Genomic DNA, 23,608 nt, shown 5'->3' with positions numbered 1-23,608 from the left:
AGACTCATGCATTTGGAAGTGGCTTCCCAGTGCAGCCATTTAGAGGAGTCTGCAGCTACAAACTAGCAGTTCCCTTTTAGATTAGGACACACCCACAGCTCCCTGGGCGTGGCCTAGGGTCAGATTAGGGTGTGGCTGGGGCCGCAGGGCGTGGGCTAGGGCTGGAGGGCGTGGCCAGGCTTACTGCAGGGCGCCCCGTGGGCGGGGAGACTAGAAAAGACAGGGAGGTGGGAGGGAGTAGGGAGAGGGTCACGGTCCAGGAAGTTGGCCCTTCAGAGTGTATCGGTGGAGAAGGTCGTGCTTGTGGCGAGGAGGGAAGGCTCCAGGAGCCAGAGCCGGTGCAGGAGCTGCGGGCCTGGTAGGAAGAGGGGGTGTCCCATGCCTGGAGTCCCAGCGGCGGGGGTCGCTGCCCAGCTCTGCAGAAGGACTCTTAACTTAAAGCAGGCCGGGCCTGGGCGTGCTGCTGCCTTTGCCCCAGAGCTCTCAGGAAGCTGCAAAGCCCAAGTCCAGGGGTTGTGAAGCTGAGGGAGGCTTAGGAGGCTGGTCTTGGCTTGGAGGTGACTGTTTGCCTCTAAATCTATGGTTTGCTCGCGAAGCCTGGCCTGAAACCCGGGGCCAAGTGGTGCAGAGTCAGGCCCAAGGACCCTGCATGGTGTGTAATCATGTTGCTCCCCAGAAATGCTTCTGGTCGCTCTCGGGCAGGGCAGCTGTGCTGGGGCAAAGGGTTCTTCTTCCATTCTCCTTCTTTAACAAGCTTCGAAATCATACCTCTAAACCTCAGGCCTCAGCATCGCCCTGTGTTTTATCAGTATCGTGGTTCTTCTATCATAAAGTATTCCAAACACACTTGGGTACACTTTGTTGAGATACTTGTGAGGACACCTCAGGTGCAGTGACACCTCTGAGCATGTTTACAGATAAAAATGTCTGCCTTGTGTACAAACACGAGTCCATTTGACCTTATGTCATGCTACAGGGGAGGAAACTGACAAGTGTTTACTTCTATCCTAAAGGATAATGGCATTCATTCTCATACAGAAGGAACGTCAGTAAGAAAAGAGCCGGAAGACTTATGGCACCCACTTGTCCTGTTACATTTTTATGTTACATCGCCAGGAGCAGGGCACAGCAGTTATCCCATGGGCCTGATGTAATTCCAGAAACAACCAGCCCCCTTCCAAAGGAAACCCCCCTGCACGCTGCAAAGGTCAGACAACTTGCCGACTGCCCATAGCAAGGCAGCAACTTAATTATACAAAAGATAATTTGAACACAAAATTCACAACATGCTACTTTATGAAATTATGTTAGTTTTTGTGGAGGTTTGAGGTTGCTTTATTCTTATACAATTTACTAAGACATGTGTAATGTAGATCTTTGGAATAAAATAGCAAAATACCTCTTACCGTCCTCCCTTGACCTTAGAATAGTAATAGGGATATCCAGGCCTGTGTTTGTTTGTTTTCTTTTTTCTTCTTTGACAGTTATAATCACCAGGGTTCTCTGTGAACTCCGTGCGCTCTAATTTAATCCTTCTCACAGCCCCATGAGATACTCTCACATTAGGAGGGAAGGTAAGGCACAGACAAATGTGGCCACACTGCTGGAAAGTGTAGAGAAGAAAAGTCTATGTCTCTCTAATCTAAAACCTGTGCTCTTACCCTTTAGCCACCTGTACTTAGTTTTTTCACAAGCAGGCAGAGCAGTAAGGTTGTTTGTTAAAAGGACTCTGGACCCGTGTCCTAACCTTGCCAAGTTCTTGTTCCAGATCCTGACTTTGTACAAATTACTTATCTTTCCTAAGTACACGAAGGTACTTAGGAAGTGCCTTCGATAAGTAACGGATGTCTAGATATCACCTAGATCTAAAAAGCTACAGACTCATTAAAATAAGATTCTGTGTTTACCAATTGATGATGCTGCTGAAATTACAAAGTGGTCAGAACACGGGGTTCTGTCGGTCCATTCAGTGATCGCGCATCCTGTACCTGGTAGCATTGGGCCTCCAATAGAGAATGGGGCAAATGAGGGTTAATATTCTGGTTGGAGGCAGAGGGGCCCAGGAAACAACAAACAAGTTAATTAACAAATCGGTGCAAATTGCAAACAAAAGGTGTGATAAACAAGAATGAGGTAGGGGGGTGGGCACACTGGTTAGAGTGTTAAGAAGGAGACCTCACCAGGACCTTCTGATTTAGAAGGATGAGATGGATCTAGTGATGTTTCTTTCTGCACTGGGACCTGCAAGGGCAAAGGAGGTGATAAAGAAGGGGGCATGTTATAGACATTGCCAGAAGGTCTTTGTGGGTAGAGCTTGTGTGACTTGTTCCAGATGAAGTTGGAGACACAGGGTAGGACCATGTCATGCAGGACTAGTTGCAGAAGTGGCGGGGAGGTGGGGTGGTGGTAAAGATCCTAGATTGTCATCTAATAGCATTGGGAAACCACTGGAGGGTGGTAGGCAGGGCAGTGACATGAAGATGGCTGTGATGAAGCCCAAACAAAAGGTGAAGGTGGCTCAGCTAGGGCAATGGCAGTGGTGACAGAATGTGGAGTTTTTAAGTGTCACTTTATCAGTGGGGCCTTCCTGGCAACCCTACTTAAACTAACATTCTAACACTCCTCGCACACCCTGGCATTCCCCATCCTTTTATTCACTGTAGCTTTCCTGTCCACACTACTTATTCCCATAGGACACAATATGTATTTTGTTTGCAGGTTATTATTTACTCCCTCCCATGAGAATGACAGCTACACAGGGGCAGGGTTTCATGCTTTGTGTTCTTTTGTTTCTGCAGCATCCGATGTGGGCTCTTCAGACATTTTTTTGTGTGAATGGATTTTATCAATGGTTTGGGGTTGGATTCCATAGAACTGGCTGATGAATTGGATGTGCTGGTGAAAGAAAAGGAGAAAACAAGGGTGATTCTGAAATTGGGTAGATGTTGATACCAATAAAGAAGAGGCAGGCTAGGAATTGGGGAAGGAGATGGAAAGTTCTACTTAGTACGTATTACGTTGTGGTGTGCAGATTAGCTACCTATTATTTCATTAAAACAATTGACCCCGCAATTTAGCAGATTAAAACAACAAACGTGTATTATCTCACAGTTTCTGTAGGTCTGAAATTTGGGTGCAGTGTGGTTGGATGCTTCTGGCTCAGTGTCTCCCATGAGGTGACAGTCTAGCTGTCGGCCAGAGCTGCAGTTATCTCAAGGCTTGACTGGGGTTGTAAGCTCTGCTTTTGGCCTTTTGGTGTGGCTATTGACAGACCAGCTGGCTGTTGGCCAGAGACTTCAGTTCCTTGCTATATGGACCTCTCCATAGGACTGCTTCCCCCAAGCAAGAGAAGCCAAGGTAGAAGCCACCCTTTTGTTTAGAGCCTCATCTCCAGAGGAGGCATCCAGTCGGTTCTGTGGGTTTGGGTCACACAGACCACCCTGGTGCGCCCTGGGAGGGTGTGAGTCCCAGGAGGGGTGGAGTTGTTCGGGGCTACTGCAGAGGCTGCCGCCCACAGGTGCATGAGATGTCTGAGGGGACATGCCATGTAGGCTGTTGGGTATAATCTACTGTAGCTCCCAGGAGAGATGTGGGCCATGGATAGTTATTTCAAAGTCATACATTATGCTAGATGAAGCTGTTGGAAATGTATATGAGGACCCAGGGGGAGAAATAGAGAAGGGAGGAGGCCCCTGGACCAGTGTGGACAAGCCCAACATTTAGCCGTCCACAGAGGAGAAGCCAGCAAAGGAAGATGGCCAGGGAGGAGGGTGGGGAACCAGGACAGTGTGTATTCTGTGGTAACTTAACTGGAAGACGAGTTTCACTGGACAAGTTTAAAGGGCAAGAAATACATGGAGTGTGGCTGAACAGAAAAGATTTTTCTGAAAAAAGTGCGATTTAATGTAACTTGAAGTGTGAATAGTTCAATTTTGATCCAGACAGGAGCAAAGAACAATCGAATACATACACAGATAGAACATATAAAGTCTTGGAAAGCCTATGCCCATGGATTCAGTGACCCCTGGGCCTGAGGCTTGGCCTTGTCTCCCTGGAATTGTAGCAGGAGGTAGAAAATCCCCTTATAAGGCCTTTAGATGACGCGTGCACTGGCCTGCGGCGCCCGCGGCAGGGCAGTTATGGATGGAAAATCAAGACAAATTCACATGGACTACTGAGTCCTGTGGAGGAAAAGGGACAGCACAGCTACTCCCTCAAGGGGGGAGAGCCTCAGAACAGCCTGGCCACCCTCTCAAGGGGAAAGTGCCCCAACCCTTGCCTAGACAGGCTTTTACTGGGGTTTTTTTTGCACAGAAGTTCAGGTACAACTTACTAATCATTGTCAGGCAGTAAACAGTAGATAGCATACAGAGAACTATTAGGGCTTCTTCTGAGTCAGGGTTTATTAGCTAAAGGGCTACAAGACTTTGGGAAAACAAACTCATTTTCTGCTCGGGCTTTTATCAGTTAAGTAAAAGCATTCTTAGTGAAGCAGCTTTCACAGGATTGTTAGGAATTCTTTCTTATGCCAGATCACCCTGGATCCCACTCTAGCTGGCAAGGGGCTGCACTGCCTCCTCATCACAGGTTTTCAGGCTTAAGTGGATTAGATCCAAGAAGTACTTCTCCCAGAGGACATGGGGACTGGACTATGTCAGAATAGCCGGGCGGTGAGGGTCCATCACTCCCTCTTTGTTGTAGCCCCCCAGTCCTTCCATGATGGCCTCTCAAGTGATCGTGTCTGGCTTGGGTTGCCCCTCCTCTGAGGGGTCTTACCTGTCATGGACTATCTGACCATGCACTGGGGGCAGGGGAGGAAGCAGAAGCAGTGTTTGCTGCCAGAGACAAGATTTGTCTCCTTGTGGCTCGTATCCCAGAGGTTGCTCACTCAGCTTTATCTATGGGGGAGTTTACAGCTCCTGAAACAAGGCAGGGTGGTTCCCAACATTAAGAGGTTGCTCTTGGAAATTAAGCTTAAAGACAAAATAATGAACTGCATAGCATGGGAGGAGTAGCTGATCTTGGAAAATATCCATCCTTCTTCCCATATGCATTAAGTTTTATTGTAGGAAAAACCTCTCTCCAAATGCCTTAAACACCCTAGAAACCATATAGTAACAATGCTGAGAATTCCTGATTAAGCTATGTCCTGCTCAGTGGTCCCATGAACTTCACTGTTAATAAGAGGACCTGAGATGGTTGCTGAATATGTTTTTCATACACCAAGTGTGGCTTCCTTTCTCTGTTTTCTTTAGGTGCTCCTTAGAGGGTATTTTCAATGGTCCATGTTTTTCTAAAGACTTTCATAAAAAACAAACAAACAAAAACCCTTCCCATTCATAGATATCCCTCCCTCATTTAAAAAAAAAAGAATAAAAATAAAATACCTCTTTCTATCTGGCCACCTGGCACAAACTGGCTCTGTGGTTCTGACTACCCGTTTCATGAAAACAATATTGGTCTGAGTAGAAATGCCTCTGTCCACTCAGAATGGGATCCATGACTGTGAACCATTTCTCTGCCCCCTCCCAATTAGGTATGGCCATGTGTCTTGCTTTGGTCAGTAAAATACAAGAGGAGTGATGTGTGTTACTTGCAGGTAGAAGCTTTAAAACCCAGTGAGAGATTTGTCACACACTCTTCCCCTCTGCCGGGATAACCACCAATTTCTAGATTGTGGCTGTTCTGATACCTTGGATCATGGGATACAGACAGTGAGCAGAGTTCCCTTGTCATTCTATGTTAGACACACAGTGTGAGCTAGAAATAAGCTGTTATTGTCTTCAGTTCCTACAATTTGGAGATTTGCTTGTTACTGCAGTATACCCCATCCTATCCTGACTAATATACTCAGGTGAGATCTGAGCCAGATGCTAGTTTGCCAGACACCTCAGGGGCCTAAGAGGGAAGATGTTGTATGAAGATTGCTCTTATGCCTAATATTTCTCTTACTGTTGGTAAGCTGGCAGGTGCACTTGTTTCCGTAATGCTCAAGTCAGCTTCATGATTATAATCAAAGGTGGCAAAAATGACATCTAGTTGTTTAATACATTCTGTAAGGGCAGCTAATGTTAAAGTGAAAATATATAAAGGTTCAATGCCCAGAAGGGATAGGATAGTAACTAAGGCTCTGATTTTTATTTTGAGAAACCATATCTGTGTATCTATATATCTACTTCTAGATATATAGAAATCTAGATATTTATATATATATTTAGAAATATAGAAATCTAGATATTTATAGATATAGATATAGATATCTAGAAATAGATATATAGCTATATGAGTGTGTGTTTGTATATATAGTGGAGCTTTGGTTCTCAGACTTAATTTGTTCCAGAAAACTGTTTGAAAAGTGATTTGTTTAAAAACTGAATCTTTTTTGTTTGTTGCCTGAGAGATTCATGACTGATCATATAGGTATCAGTATGAAAAGGTTGTTGGGTATGGAATCAAGACCCAAAGTTTTGTTAGACAATCGAGACATTTTTTGCATAACAACTTGGCCAAAAACCAAACTGTTTGAGAACCGAACTTTATACATATATACTGTATGTATATATACATACATATTTAATCTTCAGCATCCTTCCAAGTTTTCTAATATGGAGGGGAATATTCACAGGCTCATTGTTAAGAGACAATTCTTCCCAGATGTAGTTATCAGTGGATCCATTTCAGAAATTGTTTTGTCATTAAAGGACATTTGAAATGTATCATCCATAGTTATCATTTACTAATTTTTTTTTTAAAGCAGCCGCAAAGAGTATTTTTAAATGCTATTTCCTAGCTATCTAATTTCCAATCTAAGAGCATCAGACTTAGGTTTTGCTCTCAATGTCCTGGTAGCAATACATTCACTCTTTTAGTCTGACTTAAACAGAAGTGAAGCAGGGATCATTTAGCTGTGGGCAGAGATGTGCTGCCTTAAGGATGTTAGCTATAAATCTACTCTCCCTAGAGGTTCACAATCAAAGTTCTCCCCCTCTCTCAGTCACATGAGTGATATGATGATGATAAATTGCTTGGACATGACTGCTCCAAGCACTAGTGTGATGAATTACGTTGTTCAGGGCATGGCCAAGATTCTCCATTGTCAGTGTGCAACCCTGGGTACTGGCAGTATTCATAAATAGCCTTGTGCCAATTGTGGTCTCCGTTATGCATATTAAATTCTCTGTTTTCACCCATCGTGGTTCTTAGTTCTTAATCATCTCCTGTCTTTCCTTGAATTCACTTTCTTAAACAACCTTTTGTTTTTATCTGTTCCCTACTCACCAAAAAGGTGGCATGTTCTCACAGTTGTGATCAGTAGACACTGAATCTTTTTTCACGGAAATTGCTAAAGTAATAATTATTAGTCCTTTTCATTAAACCCAGAGTAATAATAGCTTATCTTAATTGGATATTTATTTACTGTTTGAAAGGCATTTTGAAGAGAATATTGATAAATACTGTTGTTAACTTAAGGCTCCTTTGTATAAATGAATGTCCACTGCAAGCACAAAGTCCTCAGTCTTATTGTGTGCCAACAATGACTTTTTAAAATACAGCTTATTTTCAAAATTATATATGTACTGATTTCTGTAATATTTAAAATATTTTCATAAACCCTGAAGGTCATCATGTTCATAAACTCTCAGGGGTCACATCTGTGTGTCCCATGACTACTGCCTGCCTTACATACCTGAAAAGTTCAATGTTATGTCTTGGTCTCTGAAAGTTTGGAGGAAATATAAAGTGGGAGCCCCAGTTCAGGAGTCCCTCACATTACTCAGCTTCCACATGTGTCCTTTGTGGAATATGCTCAACTGTTCAGCACGCTTTCCTATGAGGCCCCGACAAACAACAGCAGTAGTGATTTATTTATACTCTGAGTCCATACACTGAGCTACCACCTCACTGTCATCAAAATTTGTCAAAAAGGGCTACACTATATTGCATATGCCTCGCCAGCCCTTTTGACAAGTTTTGTACTCACTTTATGAACCCAGATCGTCCAGGTGTAGCTTAAAGGCCACTCTGTAGCTTACATTAGACAACCTCTATTATTGACTGTATTCGTTTGTTAGGGCTGTCATAACAAAATGTCATAGGTTGGGTGACTTAAACAATAGAAATGAACCTTTTCATAATTCTGGAGGCTACAAGTCCAAGATCAAGGTGTTGGTAGATTGAGTTTCTAATGCAGTCCCTCTTTTTGGCTTGCAAATGGCCTCCTCCTCCCTGTGTCCTCACATAGTCTCTCTGCCTGTTTGCCTGCATCCTAATCCCTTTCCATAACTGTACAAGATGGCCCTATTGCATTAGGATCTACACTAACAACCCCATTTTAATGTAATAACCTCTTTAAAGACTGAATCTCCAAATACAGTCACATTCTGAGGGATTGGGTGTTAGAGCTTCAACACAGGAATTTGTGGGGGTGTCACATTTCAGTCCTTAATCATGGCCTCAGCAAAGTACCCTTTTTAAGAGTTGTTTTCTTTAACTATCAAATTTGAGCAAGAAAGTGATAACCACAGATCTCTGAAGGGTCTAAGCAGTTTAGGAACTTAACATCACTTAGATGAGAGCTGTATGTTTGTGACTTAAAACACTGACATAATTAGATAAAAATTGAAGAAACTATTAAATGAATTCTATATAGTTTATCAAGCTGTTAATCATAAAACATTCATAGTCAAGTATACCTTGCCATCTGAACAACTATTAAAATATTTGTTGTAACAACTCACAAATATCTTGTCCCAACATTTCTGCTCTGAATCAAAAACTTGCTATGACTTATTCATATACTGGGTCATCAAAATGGGCAACAGGATAGAGTACACTGTGGTCCTATCTCCAATGTCCCCAAGAAGGTGACATCTTGTCTCATGGTCTTTAAGTGTGTAGTACATTATTGCCTCCTCATTATCAAAAGGTCAAAAAAAAAAAAAAAGCACAGAAGAATCTCTGAAGAGAGATGAGAAACCTAAAAAGCTGGAAAAGCTCTTACATTTAAAGACACATTGGGAGTGAACACATCAGAGACTTCAGTTCCACCATCACCTGTCTACATTTATCATGCACACTATAGTTGATTCTGTAAAGCATTCAGTGTTCTTTCAGACTAGAAGCATAGTGTTTTTTTAATAATCAAAAATATCTTTCATATGGCCATGGCTGGTGTGCCTCGTAGGATTGAGTACCAGCCTGTAAACCAAAGGGTCATCAGTTCAGTCCCCACTCAGGGCACATGCCTGGGTTGTGGGCCAGGTTCCCAGTCAGGGGACATGCAAGAGGCAACCACTCATTGATATTTCTCTCTTTCTTCTCTCTAAAAATAAATAAAATTTTTAAAAAGTCTTTTGTAGTAAATTAATATGCAGAAATCCTTAGAGGATTGTCATGTGGATATATAAGAGTAGGTTGGTAATATTTGAGATAATTGGTTGACAGTTTGGAATGAGCTACAAAACATTATTTTCCCCTTGTAAAACTTTTTAAAAAGATTTTATTTGTTTATTTTTTGGAGAGATGGGAAGGGAAGGAGAAAGAGAGGGAGAGAAACATCAGTGTGTGGTTGCCTCTCGTATGCCCCCAATTGGGGGCATGGGCACAACCCAGGCATGTGCCCTGACTGGGAATCAAACTGGCCACCCTTTGGTTCACAGGCCCGCGCGTAATCCACTGAGCTATACCAGCCAAGGCCTCTTGTAAAAACTATTTAATTGGAATTTGTTGTTGAAGCTGGGTGATGGAGACAGGGGTTCACTACACTACTCTCTCTACATTTGTAAACTTTTGAAAATACCCATATTAAAAAGTTTAATAAAATAAAATTTCAGAAAAGAAGAAATGAGTGAAATACTTAGCCTCCTTCCATGCATATATTAGAGAAGACACATGTATGTAGAATAATGAGGTTTTTGCTGTCAGTCACTCTATAGAAAAGTTTTGAGGAAGCCCTCATCCAGGAAAGGCTGTAAGAGCATCTTTGCCAGTTTTGACCTAGATTATTTGGCATGCTTTTATCTCTCCCTGGCGTATGGCACTTCATGAGTCAGTGCCTTTGTACCAGTTCCTGAGCTTCCCAGGCTGCATTTTCTCCATGTTCAGTATTGAACCTCAGAGATTTTTCCATTTGCCACTGCAGAAATCCATTTAACACAGGAATTCATGAAGAGGCCACTTGCTTCCAAGGCACCATGCCCAGCTCACAGCTCTTGCCTAATACTTTTTGCACCAATATTCTCCACTGTTTCAAACAGATCTTTACAGGCGGACACTTATCAAGAAAAGATTGCTGAGTGTACCTTACAGGAAGGTTACCGAAAGCCCAGTCCCTGCCTGTCACTGCCAGTGCCTATCCAAGTTCTCCCAGTTTCCACATGTAGGATTAGGAACTTCCTTAGGCCTCACCTATGAGTCTCACATTTCTGCATCTATTCCCTTAAGCTTGTGTTGCTTTGAACTTGCCATATTATTGTTCAGAAAAGTACATCTTGAAGGTGGCCCTCTTGCTTCCATATAACTAAATATTTTGGAGCAGCTCTGTGAATAAATAGTCAATAATCTGCACTTTTTGGTACTGACATTACTGAGACTTTGACTTTACAGCCATAGTTCACCTGTGGAGGGAGAAGGTTCTTGAAAATCCAGTTGCAGGGCCCCTTTCTGGCCTTCTTCATTCCTCCCAGGCCCTGCCGTTTCACTTTTTGTCTGTGAGTATACAAAGGTCAAAATATTTTAAGCTAAGAGATCCAAGTTAAAAATGATCTCCATGAAGATTCGCTATAATTCTGTATATTCTTGCCTACTGAATTTCACTTAACTGTTAGATGTAAAATACTTACAAGAACAGATAGTTTCTAGTATTCAGGCTACTTCATGGACCTTTGCTGCTACTTATTTTTGCTACAGTGAGGTCAAAAGGATTAATTTCTAAATTGCTTTGCTTTTTGATAGACAAATCAGTATAGTAAAAGATTTTTTATGTGGAATTTTAACAGTGTGTTGTATAGAGATACATAGTTTTTTTGTGAACCAGTTTCCACTCCTTCATTTTTATTTTTGTGTTAGTAATTACATAACTGAAATATGCCTTCAGTAATTATTGTGTATAATGTAGTAATTTTACAACGTTAATATTAAAGGAGAGGTTCTTTATATGTTGTTTCTGTATACAGAATGATGTATTAAACTTTAGAGTTTTATTCCAGAAAAACTAGAAAGTTTACTAAGTGGCCGTTCTATGTCTGAACATTTTCTTTGCAGCTTATATTTAAATCTATATCATTTAAGATTTGCATCAATTATAAGATCAATAAAAAAGTCTGAGAGTTAAAATTAGATAATAGCTTTCTCTGACTAATCAGAAGTCAAGATTATATTTCTGATGTACTGGGGGTGTTATCCCCCAGTAGTTAGTTCTTTAGCTGACCATAGATAAATAAATGTGTTTCAGGACATTATAGAGACATGAAATACCCTTTAATTTTCACTAACTCAGTATATTCAGAATGAATGTATAACTTCATTATTATTAATAGCCATCAAACATCAAATTTGATTCACTCCCATTTCATCTTTAAGAGCATTTGCTATGCCTACATACTGCCTTTATTACTACTAATCACTTAATATTTTTCTTCAGATCTACCCATTGTTTTACCTCAGCCTCATCCTAGGCAGTAATATCCATGAAATCACATTCTTATAATATTTTTTACTTTTTTCATAAAATACATTAAAATAAACAAACACTTGTTTAGAGCACTTTTAAATGTCCATATATCACTTAAAATTAGTGTGAACCACCAGTGGGCTGTATAATACACCATCTGAAAACACTGACAAAAACCAAGCAGATTATTGACTTTTTATGTGTCTTGCCTTCCACAAAGAAACAAAATAATTCTTGGTTGTAAAATTGGAACAAAACAATTTTAAGAATAGTTTCTGTACTTGCACTGTGATGACTAGGAGCTATTAAAACATCCTATGTGTCTGTAAATGCACACACACGTATGCATAGGTAGACAATAGATTGTTTTAGCTGTTACTGGGGACATAGCCAAGACTTTTCAGTTCCTCACACAGTTTGAGGAACTCATCATTTATTTGAGGGTTAATCAAGTTACCCTTATTTTATGCTATTTTTATTCTTACTCATAAGTAGTATAAAGAGTGATAATAAATAAGTAAAAGCCTAGAACTTCTGATAATTTTTATTTTATTCATCTGTTATTAGTAATCAGAAGTTTAAAGTAAATATTACGATATGGTTTGTTGGAGTTTGGTTTGTCCTAATGGGAAATTAGAAGAAGAATTAGTGTAAAGATATCAATAGGTTTCACAATCCTTATAGAGAAATGTTCTGCCTGATTTTCTATGACATAACAAGGTCTGTCCAGAACAAATCCAGCCATTATTGACATAAAGAGAACTGCACGTCATTGATGTAACCTGGCAGCCATGGAGCATGGACTGGAATGCACATGTGTGAACAATGACCACTTCACTTTACTAGTTAGTGGGGGAGGTAGATGTTGTTGAGTGAGCAGGTGTGCTGTGTGGCATAGCATTCAAAATGACTGGCCGTGTAGAGCAATGAATCTGCATCAAATTTGGAATTACCTACACAAAGCAATCTAGAGATTCAATGCAATTCCTATCAAGATTCCAATAATATACTTCACAGAAGGAGAACAAATATTTCAAACATTTATATGGAAACACAAAAGTCCCACTATAGTAACAGCAATCCTGAGAAAGAACAAAGTTGGAAGAATCACATTGCCTAATATCAAACTATACTGTAAGTCCACTGTAATCAAAACAGCATGATACTAGCATAAAAATGGAAATATAAATCAGTGGGACTGAACAGAAAGCCCAGAAATAAACCCACACCTTTATAGTTAATTAATATTTGACAGCAGAGACTGCTGGCCAAGATGGAGGTGTAGGTAGACACACTGCACCTCCTTGCACAACCAAAGTAAGGACAACAATTTAAAAACAAAAAACAACCAGAACTGACAGAAAACTGAACCCTATGGAAGTCCAACAAACAAAGAGTTAAAGAAGACACATTCATCCAGATCCATAGGAGGGGTGGAGTTGGGCAGCCTGTCAGAAAGGACTCACAGCAAAGCAGCAGCTGGCAGAGTGGGTGGTCCCACATTCACATGCAGATAAACCAGGTGAAACTGGGGAGCAAGACAGACCTCACAACCCAGGGTCCCAGTGCAGGGAAATAAAGCTTCAAAACACCAACTGAAAACACCTGTGGGGTTGAGGAGCTGGGAGAGACTCCTAGCCTCATGGGAAAGTTCGTTGGAGAGACCCACGGGGTCCTAGAATGTAAACAAACCCACCCTTTGGGAATCAGTACCAGAAGGGCACAGTTTGCTTGTGGGAAGTAGGGGAAGTGACTGAAATCTGGCAAAGAGTTGAGCAAGCACCATTGTTCCCTCTCAGACCCCTATCCCACACTTAGCATCACAACCCAGAGACTGGGTTGCCCTGCCCTGGTGAACACTTAAGGCTCCGCCCCTCACTATGTAACAGGTGCATCAAGACAAAAAAAAAAAAAATGGCCCAAATAAAAGAACAGATCAAAGCTCCAGAACAAATACAACTAAGCGACAAAGAGGTAGCCAACCTATCAGATGCACAGTTCAAAGCACTGGTGATCAGGATGCTCACAGAACTGGTTGATTTTGGTTGCAAATTAGATGAAAAAATGAAGGCTATGCTAAGTGAAATAAAGGAAAATTACAGGGAACCAATAGTGATGGGAAGGAATATGGGATTCAAATCAATGGGGTGGACCAGAAGGAAGAAAGAAACATCCAGTCAGAAAAGAATGAAGAAACAATAATTCAAAAAAATGAGGAGAGGCTTAGGAACCTCCAGGACATCTTTAAATGTTCCAACATCCAAAATATAGGGGTACCAGAAGGAGAAGAGGAAGAGCAACAAGTGGAAAACTATTTGAACAAATAGTAAAGGAGAACTTCCCCATTCTGGGAAAGGAAATAGACTTCCAGGAAGTCCAGGAAGCTCAGAGAGTCCCAAAGAGGTTGGACTCAAAGAGGAACACACCAAGGCATATCATAATTACATTACCCAAGATTAAATATAAGGAGAGAATCTTAAAAGCAGCAAGAGAAAATGAGAGTTACCTACAAAGGAGTGCCCCTAAGATTGTCAGATGATTTCTCAGAAGAGACCTTGTAAGCAAGAAGGGACTGGAAAGAAGTATTACAAGCCATGAAAGGCAAGGACCTACATCTAAGATTGCCTTATCCAGCAAAGCTTTCATTTAGAATGGAAGGGCAGATAAAGTGCTTGTCAGATTAGGTCAAGTTAAAGGAGTTCATCATCACCAAGCCCTTATTACGTGAAATGTTAAATAATTTATCTAAGAAAAAGAAGATGAAAAACATGTACAGCAAATTGACAGCAAACTCACAATTATTAACAACCAGACCTAAAACAAAAACAAACCAAGCAGACAGCTAGAACAGGAACAGAACAACAGAAATGGAGATCACATGGAGGGTTATCAACAGAAGAGTGGGAGGGGGGAAAAGGGAGAAAAGGTACAGAGAATAAGTAGCATAGATGGTAGGTAGAAAATAGACAGGGGGAGGGTAAGAATAGTATGGGAAATGTAGAAGCCCAAGAACTTATAAGTATGACACATGGTCATGAACTAAAAGGGGGGAATGTGGGTGGGAGCGGGTGTGCAGGGTGGAGGGGATTGAAGGGGGGGACATGGGACAACTGTAATAGCATAATCAATAAAATATTTAAAAAACATTTAATGGGTAGGAATGAAATATTAAAATAAAAGTATATGCATGCTCCATTATTTACATTGAATTAGCAAAGTGAAAATTTTTAAATAAAAACTTGAAAAAAAAAATTTGACAGAGGAAACAAGCACATACAATGGGCTAAAGGTAATTTATTGAATAAGTGGTGTTGGGAAAATTGGACAGATATGTGCAGAAAGATGAAGCTAGATCACCTTTTTATACCACATATGAGAATGAAAATCAAAATGGATCAGACTTATATGTTAGACCTGAAACCACAGAAATCCTAGATGAAAAATAGACAGCAACATCTCAGACATTGCTCATAGAATTTTTATCAGATATATCACCCCAGGCAAGGAAAGCAAAAGAAAAACATAAACAAATGGGACTTCATTAAACTAAAGAGTTTGTGCACACCAAAGGAAATCATCAAAAAAGAAAAAGACGACCCACCACATGGAAGAACATATTTGCTGATACATCTGATAAAAGGTTAATATCCAAAATTTACAAAGTACTTACAAAACTCAACACCAAAAAACCAAAAAAAACAGTTAAAAAATGGGCAAAGAACCTGAATAGATACTTCTCCAAAGAAGACATGCAGATGGCCAATAGACACATGAAAAGATGCTCAAGATAACTAATCATCAGAGAAATGCAAATAAAAATGACAATAAGATGTTCTCTTATACCTGTTAGAATGGCTATCATCAATAAATCAATAACAACAAGTGCCGGTTAGGATGTGGAGAAAGGGGGACCCTTTTGCACTGTTGGTGGGAATGCAGACTGGTGCAGTCACTGTGGAAAGTTGTATGGAGATGCCTCAAAAAATCAACAGGGGACCTACCTTTTGACCCAGTGATCCCACTTCTGGGAATATACCCAAAGGAACCCAAAGCACTAATTCAAAAGAACATAAGCACCTCTATGTTCATTGAAGCATTATTTACAATTGCCAAGACATAGAAGCAGCCCAAGTGTCTGTTAGTAGATGAGTGGATAAAACAACTATGGGACATGGATAAAACAACTGTGGGACATTTACACAACGGAATTCTACTCAGCTGTAAAAAAGAAGAAAATTTTACCCTTTGCAACAGTATGGATGGACCTGGAGAACATTATGCTAAGTGAAATAAGCCAGTGAGAGAAAGACAAATACCCTACATATTCAATCATATGTGGAATCTAAGGAACAAAGTGAACTAACAAGGAAAACAGAGACAGACTCATAGTTGGAGAGTAGATGACAGCTAAGGGGTGAATGGAAGTTAAGAGTTAGAGGGGTTAAGCAAAAAAGAAAAAGAACTCATGGACATGGACTGTGGTGATGGCTGGGGGAGGGGGTATAAGCAGGTTAAATGGTAATGGAAAAATATAATAAAGATTATATATTAAAAACAATTTTTGCATTACACTTGAACATTCCTCTGGCAAAACTATTCAGATGACTTAGAAGGCTTTTGGGGACAGTGCAGTGAGTGCAGTGCAAACAAAAGTGTGGCACACAGGCTTCAAAGGTGGCCGAGAATCTGTTGAAAGTGGTCCACATTCTGGAAGGCCTGCAGAGTTTTTTGGTGTAACATCAAATCACCCAGGTGACTCAGCCCCCCTCCAGCCCAGATTTGGCACCCTGGGACTTCTGGCTTTTTCCAAAAGTAAAATCACCTTTGAAAGGAAAGAGATTTCAGACCGTTAATGAGATTCAGGAAAATACAACAGGGCAGCCGATGGCCATTGGGAGAACTGTGTGAGGTCCCAAGGTGGCTGCCTTGAAGGGGACTGAGCCGTCATGGTCCTGTGTACAATGTTTCTTGTGTTTTCTTCAGTAAATGTCTATTTTCCATAATACAGGGCTGGATGTGTTTTGGACAGACCTTGTATATGTCCCCATTCATTTAACATCTAAACATGGTGAACTAATCAGTGGTGGAGCAACTGCTGAGGTGGACTTAGTGGTCATTTAATGCCTCTTCAGGTGGAAGGATAGAATTTGCATTCGGAAGGAACTTAAAAGATACCACTTTGTTTAAATCCTTTGTTTTGTTGGTGAGAAGACAGGCTCACCGAATAGTTGATGTGCCCAAAGACACGCTGTTAGCAAATTAACTTTTTGGAGATGTATTGAAAGTTCTAGCTTTTCCTCCTCTTGGGAGAATAATGATATGTTGTTCATAAGAGCTTTGTTTAGGTTGGCCCCTCTGTGTGCATTCTTTAATTTTTGAAATTTGGTAAGTTAACATTAATTTTTGGTGGCACTCAGATATTTTATAGCTACTATTATTTGTAGCAAATAAAAGATTAACCTACTGAATATTGTTAGGAATGATGTCTGTTGCCTTTAATATGTTTGAATAAAAGAGGAAAATTAGTATTTTTGAAGCAGTGTCAAGACATATTTTATAAAATAAATAAAATTTCTGTTCATATGGTTAGTATACTTGGATTCAAACATTCCAACTTTTTATTTTTAACCTCTATTCTAATAAAAGAGAAAATAATAATAAACCTAATAATCACATGTAATAAAAGTAAGTTTCAATAGGAATTCATAATGGAAAATGTATGAAATGAGTTACTGTGAAGGATAAGCTAAGAAGTGAGATTTTAATTTCATGAGATTTCTAAACAAGAATTCAAGGAAGAAGTGGGTAGTGTGTGCTGCAGACTTTACCTATAAAATTAAAAATAACTTCTAAAGGAAGGACAGCTCGTTCTACGTAATAAGTTTGTATTGCTCCACAGCTTGTTGGTGAGAGTAGCTCTGAGCACTTAGAGGGCATATCTTTCTCCTTGTTGTATTCCAGTTTAAAAAGTGTTACTCCTTTTAGGAAACTGCGCCACGGAGCAGTTCTGAGATCTCCAGACACCCACAAGACGAGAAAGGGAAGTGTAGCCGCTGTTACCCTTCAGAGCCAGTGATTTGCCATAACCAAGAAGACAAGCAAGTCTTTAATAATTCCAGAGACATTGCCAGTTGTTAATTCCTCTGTTGTTAGTGCCTTGAGAGTTAGGATAATCCCTTTGCAATTCTCCTGTGGTGTCTCCAGAGAGAACCAGAGGATTAGAGGCCCTTCGATGAACACAATGCCCTGTCAGCCTCTGCAGTGTGTGTAATTCGTCATGGGCACAACATACTCATTTTACGCCATGGTGACGAACCAGAGAGGGTTTTAAGGTCCAGGCAGTGCTTTTCTGAGCTGGAGTTTCCTTGTTCCCAGCCCTCAATCGGATGCTTCCAGAGAACACCCCAGCTCATGCTTTGAGCAATGAGGAGCCAGGTACAGCTCCCACTCTGCACTGAAGCAGCGGAGACCGTGCAGAGAGGTGTCCTGCCATAGCCTATCGTCTTGCTTTCTCCTCAGGGTGGGCTGGGGCAGTGTCCACTACCAGAGTGTTTGGTGGCCCTCCTTCTTCCCAGAGTCAGTGAATGAACCCTGGTAACACACACTCCATTTCTGCTCCTCAGTCTTTATGTTTAACATGTTTAACGCTTTAGTTGTTCATCAAACATTCTGTCTTCAGGAAAAGCTTACTTGGTTACTCATACATCCATGAAATATTCCTTCATAGGACTTTTTTTTTCCCTGAGTCTGTTTTTTAATTGATTGTTAGAGAGAGATAGGAATGGGGAGGGAGAGAGAGACAAAGAGAGAAACATTGATTTGCTCTTCACCCATTTATGCATCCGCTGACCAGGGATCACACCCACGACCTTGGTTTATCAGGATGACACTCTGGCCAACTGAGCTACTAGACCAGGGCATACCCTAAGAGCCTTAATTGTGTTTATGTATATGATGTATATCGTTTACTGCAATCTTGATTAAATTGTAAACTCCCTGCAGACGGGGCCAAGTCTGCTTTTTGTTTCAGCACCGCACTGGGCCTGACCTAATTTATCCACGTTGCAAGTCCTAAACCAACAAAGGAAAACCAACCCAAACAAAAAAACCTAACATCATGTGAAAGGACATCTCTTCAATTAGGGGTTGCATGGTGAATCTGCTTTTTAGAAGTGAAATGCTTTATTGCCGAGTACCACTTTTCTTTTAAGCTTTCATATCATAACAACACGGCTCCATCACAATTAATCTTATACGATAATGCAGTGACAATGAGATGATTTCTCTGGAGAATCTATGCTAATACTATTAAAATGCTCTTACAATGTCAAAATGATTGCAATGGAAGCATGTGGGGACTGTACTATGTGATTATGATATTATAGTGATGGGCGATTACCATAGGAAACTACTAATTCAACCCTGCAGGGACTTGCATTATGAAACCATTATAACACGAGATTATAATGACACAATAACTTGGATGCACTTTCATGATGTGAAAACTAAAAGCTAATTGGAATGCAAGTAGTGTTACCATTAAATTGTAATTAAACACTGAAAGCAATACTTGGTTAAATTTAAGATGGAGACACACAGTACAGAAACAAAAACTGTGGGGAAAGAATTCATGCCAGTTGTAAGCTCAAGAATGGATAGAGACCATTTACCACTGTGCCCATTAGTACTGGGTGTGAAAGCTCAGTCATGGTGGCCTCCCCAGGCTTTGCCCCTCTCTGCTAGCCCTCTGTGTAACCAAAGCCAGGAGCAGGACACAGACCCTTGGACCCAACTCTCATCTCTAGCACTACCGCCACTTAACATTTCAGTCTCCTTGTTTCATTTTCAGTGCGGGCATAATTGTATCTTACCTCCCACAACCCTAAAGCAAATAAATAAGAGTAACCTTTTCAAAAATATAGCAAAATTAATTCATGTCCAAATCACACAAAACGTAAGCACAAAGCAGGAAAAAAACTTTAAAAAAATTTTATCACCTAGAGATGACCTGAATGAGCAAGCATATATGGATATTTTTTCAGACGCTTCACTATGTGTGGTATGTATTATTTTTTCTTCTAAGATTTGTATTATACAGTATTTTAAAAGCTTACTTATTAATTCCTCCCATCTCTCCCCATTGCAATGTCTATCTCTTATTCAAGAGAATCCAGTTGATATGTTTTTGTTTGTTTTTTAAAGGTCAGCTCAAACTGGGAGATTTTTTCATATCACTCAGGACACTATATTTTCCTACTAGCAAATAACATTTGACAGGGTTTATGCCCTGCATATATCAGTTTTAAGATGGCTCCATATTATATTTTCCAGAATCCGTTGGCAACACCACAGGTAGTTCATTAACACTTCTCTCTGTTTAGGAATGAATAGCAGATCTGTGAAGTCATAGAGTTCCTGTTTGTCCTCAGCTGATGGCTTAGGTGGACATAAACACAGGTTATGAAAAACTAGGAAAATTTAAGTCCCTAAGCTTATTAGATACACTTCTGTGTTCGCTCATTCCGATGATATAAGGACACACAGTGGCTAACATATACTCCCTCCTAATTATGAGTCGGAGTGGTTATTACTCCTTGTTCTAAATATGGTGAAGATCAGCTTTTTGTTATTAAGTATTTAGTTCTTACTTAGATATGCTGTGTGCTTCAGAGTTATTTTTATCCTCTTCTTGAAACAGCCAATTTAAGTAGAGAAGTCTCAATTACTCGAGTCCTTATTTTTGTAATTAGGAAAAGGAAAGCACAGTGCAATTAAGTAGCTTGCTTTGTTTGCCCAGTCAACAGTGGAGCTGGCATAAGCTCTTTTGGACGTACAGAATCGTAGCTTCTTTCTCCAGCCAGTGAGTGGTGCCACCTCTGACTGGTAGCTCCACATTGATTGACAGCAGGATAGCTTATGTGATGTTTGCAGTAAATATCTCCATTATTTTACATTAACTATCTCAACTTGCCTGACAAGTTGGGAGGCTGGGTTGTATTCTGGACTTTCTGGCCCTCACAGGATCAGGGGCCATTTACATCTAAAAATGAAGTTATGGAATTATATGATCTATCTCCATAGTCCCTTTCAGCTCAAAAATCCTGAGATCAAATAGCGCTTAACATATATTGAAACTTACATACTTTAATGATATATTATTGATCGTGTTAGTACTTAATAATACATTTATTTCACCTACTTTAAAACCATTCATTTAAGTTCAAAATCATATCTTATGTAGATGCATCTATATTTTGATGTGTTCTAGCAGATTTGTAATTTGATTTAAAAATGCCCTTTTTTATATAGGGAATTTATTGAAATTAGTAAAGTTGCAGATGTAAATCTAATCCAAAGAAGAGATTAAAATTATAGTTCTCCCCTGGCTGGGTGGCTCAGCTGGTTGGAACACTGTCCTGTACACCAAAAGGTTGTGGGTTCAATCCCCCAGTCAGGGCACATACTAAGGGCAACTGGCTGATGTTTCTCTCTCACATTGATTTCTCTGTCTTTCTCTGTCTCTCTGTCTCACTTCCTGCTTCCCTAACATCAACGAACATACCTTAAGTAATGATTAAAATACCCATATTATAGTCCTTTTGTGTACCTGCAATATTGTTAAAATACAGTTAGAACTACAATGAAAAGAAACTTTTGCATAATTATACAAGTATACAGATCAGTAGTTATGTTGAATAATATTTAAAATATGTACTTTCTGTGAATTCTTAAAAAGCAGGGCATAGCAATGATTAAGATAGCAAATTAAAGTGTAGTGCCAGGCAAATCTTTCTAAATCTTCTAGGGCACCTTACTTTTCATGGGGAAACATATAAGCAATCAAACCCCCTTTATATTTAAATGCATATGTGTGACAAAGTATTAGTTAAAAATGTATTTGGTCATAGGGAATTTTCCCAATTTTATAAGGCTTTTTAATCTAGAGAATTTAGAATTCCATTAGAGCATTCTTATTTTTTTATTTTTTTTGGCCGCCTCAGACAGGGAAAGAGTGATGATTACTCTATGCCACAAGTAGTTATTACAAATTTGCCCTTGATCCCACTGTAGTAAATCTGTTTTTAGGAGTAGCTGTTTGCTGCTTTATTTTTAGTACATCACTTCGTAGCTTTCCTAAGAAGAGGTTCTGTGTCAGGTACCCCATTCTTTCTCTAAGGACTAGTCAAAACTTGTTATCTTGCCTTCTTTTGGAGACCCAGTAGTAAAGGTGACCTTAAAACAAATTTTCTCAAACCTGAGGATCCACAAAATATCAGCGCAATTTTCATTTTGTGTTTTCATTTTTATGATGATCTAAATAATTTTAAGCATATTTCGCATCTCTGCGACCACCTGACAATCAAATATTGCCATAGGATTTCATTATTTGTATATTAATTTGTTTTTTAGACTTAAGTGATACAAAATTATTACTTAAAATAACAGCATTTCTTTTTCTCTGATGTTTTCATACCGGGATCTCTGTTTCCCTGGGAGCCATGAATGCATTCTCCACCCTGCGAGGAGGCGTTTGGATTGAGAGAGTGGTGTCACAGTCCTGTGAAGTGGTTTGGGCCCTTTCACTTCCTGTATCAGAGGTGCAGTTGGTTTACCAACTAGATCATGTATGATAACTGCATGTATGTTTGTTTTTCATAGGCTGACTTTAGAGTCTATATCACTATCCTCAGGGTAAAACCAAGGGTCCAGACAGGTTCAGTTTTCTACTTTTTTGGATTTTGTTTCACCCTGCAATTTGCATTGTGTCTTCAACATAACCAACTGCACCCCCAAGATGACCTCCTCAGACCAGTGCCCACTCATAGCCTTGAGCAGACAGGAGCATGGGGATATAGGGAAGGAAGCCGTGGAGAGGTCAGCTGGGACCTGAGGAACCAATCAAAATAAGAGATTATGCATCACACAAACTGAGATTCTTGTCCTGTGTTCTTTCCCAAGAAAAGGGTGATGTCTATTTTCTCGGTTGTATATTTTGGGTGCTAATTAATAAGCATTGGTAGGGCCCTGGCCAGTTGGCTCAGTTGGTTGGAGCATTGTCCCATATACACCGAAAGGTTGTGGGTTTGATCCCTGATCAGGGCACACACCTAGATTGTGGGTTCAATCCTTGGTCAGGGGCCCATATGGGATTGCTTCTCTCTCACATCAGTGTTTCTCTCTCCCTTCCTTTCTCTCTCAAAACATATCGTTGGGTGAGGATTAAAGGAAATAAGTGTTGGTTGACTCTCCGTCCACAGAGAAACCTACAGATTTTATACCATTTTTTTTACAGTCTCCAAAGGGATGCTTACATAGCTGATAGCAGTGTATTCTGCCTTCAGTGGAAATGGAAGACAGCCCACCATCCTTGTCTGAGTAATGACACCATGTCCTCATTGGTGAAACGAGACCAATAACACTGAAAGTGGGTTTCGTCCTGTGTCCTGCAGCCCATCTTCTACTCGGATACTTTTTGGTGACTCATCTTCTGCTGATCCCTTGCTTACTTCACAGGGACATTAGGAGATTTAATTAAAGTCTGTAGAATGCCTGAAGCCCATCAGAGAAACATGCAGCATTCTTAGTGTAGATGATACTTTTAAGTTCTATAATCTCTTGAAGGTAATGAAACCAGCAATGTAGGAACCGAGGGCCTCAGTGGGGCTGGCATTTTATGAAGACACATTCACAGGATGTTGTAACAGCAGTCATCACTGTGAGCTTGAGAGTTCAGAGTTCAATTACTGGGAATTTTCTTCATTGTAACTATTTCAACTTAATTTTCCCATCAATAAGTAACATGTTTAAGAGGTCAATAAGTATTACAGTCAAGCAGATTTTAGTTGACTTTTAAGACCTTTCATTTTATTTTCAAACTTTGATTATGAAAAGTACTTTCCAGAGCTATCATTGTAATACTTTCGTAAGTTTGGGGAG

General features: G+C 40.2%; 1 protein-coding gene across 7 annotated transcripts in view; it reads left to right on the top strand.

The window, feature by feature from the left end:
* Nucleotides 1-255: 255 nt before the first annotated feature.
* The window catches only part of PTER (phosphotriesterase related), a 60,346-nt gene continuing 36,993 nt past the window's right edge, over nucleotides 256-23,608 (top strand). For 2 of the 7 annotated variants that reach the window (XM_037161701.2, XM_037161707.2), the window contains exon 1: nucleotides 256-358. Coding sequence is in view for 1 of the 7 variants with exons in the window: in XM_037161706.2 (XP_037017601.2) it covers nucleotides 1,073-1,207 (135 nt within the window). In the remaining 6 variants the exon portion in view is untranslated. Of the gene's footprint in view, nucleotides 359-1,013; nucleotides 1,208-22,964; nucleotides 23,294-23,608 lie in introns of those variants that run through there. The other 5 variants (XM_053665774.1, XM_053665772.1, XM_037161703.2 and 2 more) reach the window with 5 other exon arrangements.

This window comes from Artibeus jamaicensis, unplaced genomic scaffold (genome assembly GCF_021234435.1).
Source record: "Artibeus jamaicensis isolate MK-2021 breed Jamaican fruit bat unplaced genomic scaffold, CSHL_Jam_final contig_426, whole genome shotgun sequence".
In the NCBI taxonomy this organism is placed as follows: domain Eukaryota; kingdom Metazoa; phylum Chordata; class Mammalia; order Chiroptera; family Phyllostomidae; genus Artibeus; species Artibeus jamaicensis.
This window is presented reverse-complemented; position numbering and strand designations above follow the sequence as displayed.